This window comes from Nanorana parkeri, unplaced genomic scaffold (genome assembly GCF_000935625.1).
Source record: "Nanorana parkeri isolate BGI_ZX_2015 unplaced genomic scaffold, ASM93562v1 scaffold1813, whole genome shotgun sequence".
Lineage (NCBI taxonomy): Eukaryota > Metazoa > Chordata > Amphibia > Anura > Dicroglossidae > Nanorana > Nanorana parkeri.
In genome coordinates, this window is record NW_017308081.1 from 19,833 (window position 1) to 31,802 (window position 11,970).

Below are 11,970 nucleotides of genomic sequence, written 5' to 3' on the forward strand. Positions count from 1 at the left end.
TATGCCCCACGTATACACTCACTGGCCGCTTTATTAGGTACACCTCTTCAACTGCTTGTTAACACAAATATCTAATCAGCCAATCACATGGCAGTAACTCAATACATTTAGGCCTATAGATATGGTCAAGATGGTCTGCTGGAGTTCAAACCGAGCATCAGAATGGGGAAGAAAGGTGATTTAAGTGACTTTGAACATAGCATGATTGTTGGTGCCAGACGGGCTGGTTTGAATATTTCAGCAACCACAACCATCTCTATAGTTTACAGAGAATGGTCTGAAAAAGAGAAACTATCCAGTGAGCAGCAGCTCTCTGGGCAAGAATACCTTGTTGATGTCAGAGGAGAATGGCCAGACTGGTTCAAGCTGATAGAAAGGCAACAGTAACTCAAATAACCACTAGTTACATCTGAGGTATGCAGAATACCATCTCTGAACACACAACACATTGAACCTTGAAGCAGATGGGCTACAGCCACAGAAGTCTACACTGAGTGTCACTTATGTCAGCTAAGAACAGGAAACTGAGGCTACAGTTTGCAAGGGCTCACCAAAATTGTAAGATAGAAGATTGGAAAAACGTTGCCCGGTCCGATGAGTCTCGATTTCTGTTGTGACATTCAGTTGGTCGGGTCAGAATTTGATGCAAACAACATGGAAGCATGGATTCATCCTGAAATGTATAACAGTTCAGACTGGTGGAGCTTCGCATCATGGATGTGCAGCTGACAAATCTGCATCAACTCTGTGATGCCATCATGTCAGTATGGACCAAACTCTTTAAGGAATGTTTCCATCACCTTGTTGAATCAATGCCAAGAAGAATTAAAGCAATTCTGAAGACAAAAGGGGTCCAACCCAGTACTAGCAAGGTGTACCTAATAAAGTGGCAAGTGAGAGTATGTCCAATTTGTAGAAATTCTACATCCCCACCTTGAAATTATGGCAATAGTACTTAGTCATCTAATCGGGGAGCAGAAGAAAAAAAATGGAAGCTCATGGTTTGCTATCTTAGTCATCTCTCCTCCATCAGTCTGTTATTGGACAATGAAGGAGTAGCAGTACATTAATGAGCTTATCCTTTACTTTCCTCTCCTACAAAGCTGTTCACAGACAGCACTGTACAATGACCCTTCCTCTCCCAGTGTGAATGCAGAGAACACATGATGTTTATATTAAGAGGAATTCAGTGACTCCCGATAGTTTGATATAAAAATAAATTGTATTATCTTTTTAATACATAACTGGACAATTAAATATAATTGCTAATGCTCCTGACCTACTAGCTATCATACACATTTTCCTGTGATCCAGGACCAAATTGTAAGCACAGGAAAGAGCATCTCTGAAGTAGGGTGGAGCTTTGAACCATATAGAAAATACCTTGTGAGGCATGGAACTGAAATGATTCTAGCTTCATCTAGACCCATCATATTATAGTCTACTGATGTAGTGTGCAGGGTATTGTGAGGTTCGCGAAATGCCAAAATGCAAGAAAAAAACATATTAAATAAAAAATAGTTACTTCACAAACCAGAAAACAGGTTTCTTCTAAGCTTAAAAAGCATTCCACTGAAATCCTGCCACACTGGCAATTTTATTTACCCATTTAATGGTAATTGGTGCCAACACCAAAATGACATTTTAAGCATGGTTCTTGCTGCATCTTAATTGTAGTTCTATAAAAATTTTGTTTAAAACATGGTTTAACAATGAGATCAAGAGTTTGTCTAGCCAAAGCAGGAATTAACCGTGGTCTGAGCATTTGATTACATCTGAATACTTGTTAATCCAATAGCATGCTTATTGAAAGGAACATGGGCGACCACATAAAACTGGAAAGCACATTATAAATGAGGTAATGCTACAAATGTGCCCATTGTGCCTTATGTCTAGTGCTCACAGATCTCTCACAAATATAAAGGCACTATGCAATATTGGGCCAGCCTATAAAACAGTTGCTACTGTTTCCAGGCAAGGGGTACACGTAATGGTATGTATGCAAAACAGATCATTAAAAAACATGGAAAATTAAAAGGATCAGTGGGCACACAAATAATTAGGTGGAAAGAACATGTTAAAGTCCATTATATTACTCTGAAAAGGGCTAGTGACTAGCGTATACACAAGTACACTCTTCTGTTTTTAACAGTCAACATCATATTCACTTGCAATGAGTTCCACAGATGAAAATGTGTTCAGTGACATGCACAAGGTTATGGAGAAATGAAAAAAATGTCCAAAATCATCACTCTACATGTAAAGATTAGGTCTCTCCAGACATGAAAACATTCCATTCCGGTAACTAAATTTACATTCCTCTTCCTTCACCCTTTGTCCTCCGGGGATTTCTCCAGACATTGAGTTGACAATTGTCTGTCCACTGTGTTTAACTTGGGCTTGTCTGACTTGCATGTATTTAACAAGTATGAGTTTAATCTCTGATGTTATGACTGAGTTTAAAAAAAGAAAAAAAACACATTTTACCCAAAAAGATACAAAAAGATAAACTCCACATCACTTAAATTGGAGGCTGAACATTTAAACCTGTCAAATGATAACTTTTATGACAGTGCAAAATCATGTTTATCGCAAAGAGCTATATCTTCAAAATCTGGTGCAATTTCATGCTCTCAAGGCCACAGTCTCTAGTAATAAATATACAATCTTGACCACTCTTTGAAAAGCACTGGGTGAACCCCTTCATCGAAGAGGTTGACATAAGATCCCCATATTCCCCTAACCAATTTCCCCTACCCTACACACCCGCCTCTCAAGAGAAAATATCAGTAGTGTTTGTTCCACAGCAAACTTCATGTATCTTCTATCTTGTTAGCTGGCCAACAACTTTCAGAAGGGTCTTATTTTCTTGCTTTAGCTGTTTATTTTCATCTTCTATATCATCCAAATCCTTAGAAAAGAATGAAAAAAGACATCCAATAAAAACACTATTTTACAAAGCCATGGTGCAAAGTGGACTGTAAAAAGAAAATTATATAATCTGCAAGCTTCCAAAGTATAAATATATTCAGGTTTTTAAAACAAGCATTAGAGGAAAAAGATTAGGAAGGAATAAACAAATTAAATATCATACACTGCTAAACACAATTCAAATAATCATTTATTACTAAGGGCAAGATTTTAATGATTAAATGCTCCAGTAAGAAACATCTTTCGCAAAGTGTCTTAAGATTACAGACTACACCAGAAATCACTTTTTCTGCCTGAATTATATAAATAAATGAATCTGAAGGGCAGCATAGGTCCACAGGACATTTTTAGTTGTAGATAAGGTGAACAAAGCTTGGAGAGAACTGCACACGCTTCCTGTCCCTATGACAAGATAGCATCTCTCCAATGGTGACAACGGCAGCATAAAAACAGAAGTTCTAAGCCCTACCTATTTTATCCACAACTACAAAAAAGTGGCTACCATTGTACATAATTACTATATATAGGATATTTAGCTGCATGTTATAGTTATCGCAGAATTCACTGTAAATGTATCCAGTTTGGGATAAAATACCAAAAATATTTAAAAGGTCAGTTCCAAGGAAAAATGCTATTGTAGTTTCTGGTGTGTTGAAGCAGCCACTAGCTTTCTATTTCCCTTGGATAGTTCTAAAGAAAGTGTCCCCCGACCTTAAAGTGTCACTCTTTCTGCTACAATATGGGTGTTCCCATTTCTCCTTTTGCTTTCTCCACAATATAACAAATAAAAAAAATAAAAAAATTCAACCAGGAGAGTGTGTCATCTCTGTACCACTATGCCTAAAAAAAAAAAAAAAAACACAAGAAACTACTATATGGTTTATTTTTCAGTACTTATCTAAAACGGAGTTTCTCAGAAATATGATGCAAAACATATGGGCAGCTACTACCAGGGAATCCAGGTTCAATATACCTTCAGATGTGCTGCTGGACTTCAGCTCCAGAAAGAGATATTTGACACAATCGCATGCCATGAATCAGGTTTTTGGTTTTTTTTTTCTCCACTTAAGCAATGATTATCAGCACGTATAACATGAGGCCTTGGCATGTTTCACACACAAATGCTTAGTCACAGGAAGTTATGATTAAATACATTGATGAGAAACATGTCAAGACCTCATGTGATACAAGCTAATGATTTAATTTGTCACAGTAATCTTTTGAACTAATTTGCTTATTAAAAAAAGCATAAAGAGTACCTTAAGATCCTCTTTAAAAGGAGAACTATGAGGTGAGTGCTTTTCACTCACCTCATAGTTCTAGCCAAACTGTGACAATGAAACTGTCACAGGTCGGCTCAGTAGATCGGGAGGTGAGCAAACACATACCGGCGTTCGCTCACCTCTCGATCCTGTCATGGCTCTCTGCCGTGACAGGGAAGGGGCTGGATTCCCACCTCCCCGCCAGCGCTGATTGGCGGAACGGACGTGGGAGGGGGCGGGTACAGCTGGCTCTGCCTCTAGATAGGCAGAGCCAGCTGTCAGTCACGCAGCTGGGCGGATCCCGGCACAATTGTGGGGATCCGCTTCAGCTGCGGCGTCTCAGTATACCGCGAGCTGCAGCTCGCGGTATACTGAGCCTAGGGTGATGGGAGGACGCTAGTTTGTGTCCTCCTGTTACCCTAAGGAGAACTATGGGGAAAAGCCTTAACCCCATAGTTCTCCTTTAAGCAAATATTTCTGTTTTTAGAAGTCTGCAACTGGAGTAATAAACCCTGCTATATTCATCTTTTGTTTTCTGTCTCACTTATTGTAACAGAACACATTTTCCAATGCTGGGTGCTGCTCTCCCAGTTATAGACTGGAGGAAATATTGTTATCAAAGAACAGACAACAGAAATTGGAATGTTTCAAATCCACTGCATGCGATCACTCTGCAAAATATTTTCCTATGGGCAGCAAGTTTAAAAGGCTAAATGTTAAACTTATGTGGCTCACGTCCAATGTAAAAAAAGCCATGAAGAATAACAAAGGGCATTTGCTAAATTGAGTTTGTAAATGGATAGAATACTGGCCTAAAGTATATGTGAAGGCATATAATCATGGTATGAGGTGCAAACACCTCTTAGATTATTTGAATGATTCCGTATTCAGTTGGCCCTCCTATAGAATGCATAGGAAATGGCTATTGATGTTTGCTTTGCCGTGTCTCTCGAATGCCCTACATGTAGGCTTTGCAATGCTCAGTATGCCTGCGCAGCTAAAGATGCTGCATAGAGTGCTGAAGGGCAGTGTGTTGGGCCCTGGAGCTAACTTACAAGCTCAATAACTGAAAAGGATCTGAGAGTTCTGGTAGATCATAGACTTAATAACTGTACAAACCATTAGTAAAACCTCATCTGGTGTATGCAGTTAGGTTTTGGACCCCAGTTTACAAAAAAGATGTTGGAGAACTGGAGAAAGTACAGAGAAGGGCAACTAAACTTGTTAGAGGCATGGAGGTCCTCAGCTATAAGGAAAGATTCGCTGAACAGATTTAATTCTCATTTGAGAAGAGGCGTTTAAGGGGGAATATGATCACAATGGATATATACATAAATAGTTGATATAGTGAACTTGGTACAAAGTTTTTCAGGTTTTTCTTTAAGGGCATTTCAAAATATTCTTTGTATCGGAAGGAACAGGTTGGTTGGAGGTTTAACCTTCACATACAGAAAGGCTTCTGCACAGAAAGAGCTTAGAAAATATGATTTAGACTCCCTCAAGGGCTAGTTCTAGCCCGCTCAGTTTACTAGAAACTAGAAGCATTCCTAAATAAACAGAATATAACTGGCGATTAACATTCATAAGTAATAACAACAGAGATTGTTGATGCAGGGAAAATCTGATTGCCACAGGGGATCAGGAATGCATTTATTTTCCTTGCTGGAGCAAATTAGACCATGCCAGGTATTATTGTCTTCCTCTGAATCAAATGTGGGTATAGGGTTCTGTATATGGAAGCTTCCAATTAATTTTTTTACTTTCTCTCATATTTGGTTGACCTCAATGAACTTTTTTTAACCTAACTATGTAACTATGTTAGTTTTTGTGATCACACTATCCTGAATATTGATTTACTTAGTGATAAGTGGATTCATTCACTACAGAATTTAACCCGAGATTCAACCTGGGTCAGGTCAATTCACACTCTAATCAAATTGCACATATTCACCTAAAAAAAACATTTATTGGCCTCCAATATGCCAAATGGCCAGTCAAACATATTTTATGGGAGCCAATAGTACTGCTGCCCTTCGGTACAGCAGAACTTAGTAAAAAAATAAATAAATAATAATCTATCAAAAGGTAAAGTAAAAAGCATATTTTACCACAATAGTCATCTTCAACCTGGATTTGTCCCTTCTTTTTCTTTGTTCAATCAATTTTATTGTTTTAGAAGAATAATTGGTTTTCGCATATGTAAACATCATATACAATAGTACCAAAGCTGTACATACAGCCCAATAAACAAAAAGACTTAAGTACATAACAATCTGTGTTGCGTATGCTGCAAGAAATTGACAGTATACATCAAGACACACAACCTATGTCAATCAGTTGTCTAGTACAAACTGCAAAGAGGGTGGTCAAACCACCGTTCAGGCTCTGCCCAAAAATCTTGTGAAGGAGACGCAGTGCAAAGAAGAGGGGGTGGGGGGGAGAGCAGAATGGGGGACAGGGGTAAGCAGGCATGGTGGGGGGTTAAATAATGAGTGAATCCAAATGGAAATTTGAGGGCATATAGGAGACAACCCATGGCTCCCATATTTTTTCAAATTTAGGCAACAAATCTGACTGGACAGCCGACATTTTCTCAAGAAACATAACTTGTGAGACTCTTGGTTTAACTGCTGCAAAGGGGACCGAGGTAGTACGCCAAGAGTGCAATCACTCTCTTGGCTTCAGTTAGGATACGAGTGACTAGCTTAAACTGGGTCCATGAGCATGATACCGGTTTCTTCCCGAGTAGTGCCTCCGTCGGATCCTTGCGAAAGGAGCGACCTGTTACAGTATAAATTAGCTGATACACCCTAGACCAAAACCGCCGGATCTTGGGGCACTCCCACCATATGTGGCTAAAGGTCCCATCAGCCTGGCATCCTCTAAAGCATAATGGGGACCTGGAGGGAACTGCACGGGTGATACGCAGAGGGACTAATTACCATCTCAGTAGGAGTTTGTAGTTCGCTTCCACTGCCTGTACACTCGAGAAACTTTTTGCAGTCATGCTCCAGATTTGGGACCATGTGTCCTCTCCAATGGGGCCCCCCCAATTCCTGTTCCCATTTTGAGGCGTAGGTAGGAAGTTCCCTCTGTAGGGAGTCCATCAAGGACGCATAGAGATGAGACCTGGGCCATGGGGGGTGAGTGTCAATAATTGTTCAAATGGGGTCATAACCATCGGGTCTCGGATCGGTCCAGCGCACTGCCTCAAAAAGTGTGTAATTTGTAGAAATTGAAAAATATCTCTAGAGGTAAGCTGATGTTTCCCTCGGATCTCCGAGAATGATACAATCCCTGCAGCGGTATAAACATGTCTAGCTTGAACTAGAGAGCGAGCTGTCCATTTGCAAAAAGTTGATGGATGTTCATATCCCGGAGGGAAAAGGGGGTTCCCCTGTACGGAGAGAAGGGGAGTATGTGTGGAAATCCATTTCTGGGATACCTTAAGGGCATCCCATAGGCACAGTGTATTTTTAGTCCCTTCTTTTTCTACCACAGATGTCTTCACTCTTCTTGGATGAATAATAGCCAACATAATTCAATTCACTTTCTCTAAACTAAGGCTGTTATGGAGCCGCCACTAGCCTTTAACTGTACAGTTAAAGAAAGTAGTAAAGTGACTTTGTGTATCTCTGCTTTTTCTTCCCAATGAGCATGGTCCATGTTAGCATATGGACTGCTTTTTCCCGCTTAATTCTAAGTTCTGCTGTGCAGGGGCTTACACTGCTAGAATATAAATTTATGCTACAAGCTAGGCTTTTTTCCCCCCTAATGCATTCTCTGCATTAAGATAAAAAACGGCCAGTACCTTTTTGTAACCCCCTAGCCCCTCACACTTACCTGTCGCCAGGCATCTCCTCCACCGGGACCAGGAACTTACTCGCTTTTCCCCAAACTTCCTGGTCCTGGGGGAGGGTACTGAGGGCAGAGTAGCCATAGGCTCCTGCTGCCATCAATCGAAGTGTGACTGAGGGAGTGGGGGGCATGGCTTGCCACAAGCTGAGTGTGTCTATGGACACACACACACGCAGGGGTCTCCTCAGCAGCTGGTTTGCTGATGGAGACAACTGCACACCGGGAGGGGGCTAGCGGTTTAGGGACAAGGAAACTAAAAGGTTTAAAAAAGAAACAAAAGTCTGGCCCTCCTAATAATAATTTTAAAAAAAACTATGAAGGTTTAATATCACTTTTGTATTCATTAATGCATAATTAAATTAATTTATTAAACAGCTTTAATTAATGTATCTTTTAGATCTGCAGGGAGAATTGCTTTAAAGTGTAACTCACCATCTTGTATTAATTTTTAAAGAATTCACTGTCAATAAAAAAAAAGTGTCCTGAATGACACTGCTGCTCATTGCTAGCCCTTCTCTGGGCTATAAGTCCCGAGATGCTTTGCATACCCGCTGCACAGGTGCAGAAGGAAGCCTATTAGGTTCTCAGCCAAAGACGAAGTTGGAAGTGTTGGCACACTGCGCATCAGCATGTCCAGTTGCAGTCAGTTGTGGGAGCACAAATTTAGGATAACCAAGAGTAGACCACATACAGGGTATGGAAAGGCAGCCTTGTCACTCTTATATCTAGAGTAGCTTAAAGCAGATTTTCAGATTTAGCTTTGTGCATACTATGAGCCTGCCAACAGAAACCTTTCCCAAGGTAATAAAGCACTATATATATTTTTTTCATTTGGAATTTAGAGGCACTTAAAACAGTCAATGATCTCCTTGTGGGTTTTCTTTTTGTTAATTATATTTTTCCCATTTTCTTGACTATTTTCTCGTGTTTGTTTATAGCACTATACTAGTATTTCCTGTTATGGTATCAAACTATAAAAACAGAAGAAATAAAGAAAAAGTTATGGACTAATAAAACTTTTAATATGATGTCTAGTTTATGTCAGAATTCAAGATGTTTTGGTGGATATCACAAATGGATGAGCAAGCATCACTATCGTAACAGTGATAATAAACATTATAGCCCCACTGAACCCCAAACCAAGGATGAGTCAAGAACTCTACTCTGTATCATAATTTATAATTGATATGAATACAGCTGTAAAGCTATAACTCTTGTACCAAACATCATATACAGTACTTATTGTATACTTACTCTGTTTAACAAGTCAATTTCTTCCTTCATTTTCATCATTAATTCTTCTTTGTCTTGCATTAACTTGACTAATCTTACATTTTCTTGCCTCTCTTTTACTAGCTCCTGTCAAATAAATATAAAAACGGAATGTTTATAAATGTATAGGTTGTTCACAATAAAACACATGCAATCCAATAAAGCTATTACCTTTTCAAGCTCTTCAATCTTTTTCTCTATAGTTCCCTGTCCAGAATTTACAGAATTTGGGTCTCTGTTGTGGTGGCCACAAGTTGCCCGATCAGTACGGGGATAATGATTTAAGGAGTCATCATCTGGGGCATTATTTGTGCTGAAAATCAATAAACATGATTACAATTTCTCTTACAATACAGTGAACCTGTGTGTTTCAAAGTAATAGTTATAGCATAAATGCACTTTAAAGTATATTTCCCCCAACTCGGTAACCGAGCTACGTGTGAAAGAGGGAGGAGGAAGGGAGGAGACAGGGAGGGGGCTCCCTGTCCCTCACTTGCTTATCACCGGTGAGGCATTGAGATCGATGCCCTCAGTATTTTTGTTTCTTTTTTTTGATTGGACAGCTTGGAACAATTGGCCAATTCTACTGGATTTAGACATGTCCTACACCAAAACAGACAAGCATACATACAATTTTGTGCATGTGAACGTTTACGTTCATATTTATGTATGCTTGTTAATGGCTTTCAGTGTATATTGGCTTGTATTTAATGTTTATGGCCCTTTATGGACAATACAAATATGTTTCTAGTCTATTAACACCTAAGTTGATCATCACATTTTACTAAATTTACTATACTTTTCTTTGAAGGCAGAAGGCAGTTTTCTAAATGATTGAATGCCTTAATGAGTTTCTGTGAAACTTTCCTTTATTCTTAGCATGGCAGTATTGTTGATGCACTTCCCCATGTGAACTTCCTGAAGGAAGGGCACTGGCAACATCAATGTCTGTAAACCAATACCACAAAATACAGTAAAGCCCTGCCGAGTCACTGCTTTCCTTAGTGGTGCTAAACTAAGGGAATATACATATAGGTCAAATTCATTTTTTTACTTTTCTAAACCTGAAACAAATTTACTAAATATATTTACCTTATGAAAGGCATCTTCACCAATTTAATGATTTCCCTTTCTTCTAACTAAGCAAGCCCCTGATACAGAAGCAAGGAACAAGACCTGACAACAGCTGTGTTTCAAGCAACAGTTGAAGGTGATAAGCTTGGCTCAGCTGGCAGGTGCTTGAAATATCCAATTTAATTCACCAAGGAAAGTTCCCACAATAAATGTATTCATACTTAAGAGTTTTTGATGCCCCAAGAAAAATGATAAGACTCTTTGGACAAGTAAAATGTAATATAAAGATTCTTCTATCCTTCCTATTCTGCAAAAAGTTTAGTCTTCATGAAGCTGGCTTTCCGGCAAATCAGGAAGCCGGGAGGCGGGTAATGACTTGCCGCCCAGCTTCCTGATACTGGAAGTTCCGGTATTGGGATAAGCATCGGGAGCATTTGGGCGAGTATGAGTATTCGCCCAAATACTCAGTATCTGCACTGATACCAATACTAGTATCGGTGCATCCCCAGCAGAAACCAATCCCAAACCAAAATAGCAATCCAAACTCAAAGCACCAGTCTAGTGTCAATTTGCACCAATGGTGCAGAAGAGCCCAACACCGCCTTTATTAGTACTTTCGCTATCAGTATCTTTAACAATCCATGCATCAGTCTGTTATGGGTTGGATCCTGAAATTGACAAATAAGTTGCTTTTCCCTATAGATACAATCAAAATTCCAAAATTTTTGACTTATCTGTTAACAATATAGCAGGGGTAGACAAATTATTTAGAAGCCAGTCTGTCCAATCCAGGAACCCGCAGGATTTTTTTTAGGAAGCAGCTCCAACAACTAGTGAAAACCTTAAAAGCTTGGTTCTCAACCGGTGGGTCGTGACCCAAAAGTGGGCCGTGACCCCGTGTTCAGTGGGTCGCTGCATGCCTTCCACTTTTCTACGTGAGGGGCTCCTCTGCCTCCCCCTAGCGCAGCACTGTTAGTTCTTGGGCCAAGCAGCCATTCAAAATATGCTGCTCGGTGCCGAGTGTCAGCATGAAGCTTAAAGGTGGTTGACCTTAAAAAAAAAAAGTAAAAAAAAGTGTGTATGTATGTTTGTGCAAGAAAGTCTGTGAGTATGTGAGATTGTGTCTGTATGTATGTATGTCAGTGTTTTTGAGGGACCGTTCACACTAGTACAGTGCGTTAAACTGTACCACGCAATCTCACCTACCATGCATGCTGGTGTGGGAGATGTGTTGCGTTGCCATTCATTTGAAATGCACCTCTCAGCCACAGTTCATACGCCCGCACTGGAATGCGAGGTAACCTAATGCTGTCCATTCCATTGCAACTTGGGTCTCGACTTAATGACTAAGGACAAATGTGGGTACACAGGTTGAGAACCACTGCCTTAAAAAGGTGCCAGCTGTGATTTTAGGGCGCATTTGCGACCTGGCTCGCGGGATTAGTGCAGCCTTGCACTAGTAATAAATAAACTGAGAGCAACTGAAGAACCCCAGTATGTGTGCCTGTACCAAATATCCAACAAAGCAAAAGAAAAAGGTATCTGCTCTTATCAATTTAGAAATATATATATA

At 39.8% G+C, this 11,970-nt stretch overlaps 1 protein-coding gene across 3 annotated transcripts in view; it reads right to left on the reverse strand.

The window, feature by feature from the left end:
- Positions 1-1,760: 1,760 nt before the first annotated feature.
- PAWR (pro-apoptotic WT1 regulator) overlaps positions 1,761-11,970 on the reverse strand; it is a 100,705-nt gene continuing 90,495 nt past the window's right edge. For all 3 annotated transcript variants that reach the window (XM_018571707.1, XM_018571705.1, XM_018571706.1), the window contains exons 5-7: positions 9,495-9,636; positions 9,306-9,410; positions 1,761-2,911 (exon numbers count right to left, since the gene is read on the reverse strand). In XM_018571707.1, coding sequence (XP_018427209.1) covers positions 2,825-2,911; positions 9,306-9,410; positions 9,495-9,636 — 334 coding nt within the window. In that variant the 3' untranslated portion in view covers positions 1,761-2,824. The remainder of the gene's footprint in view (positions 2,912-9,305; positions 9,411-9,494; positions 9,637-11,970) is intronic.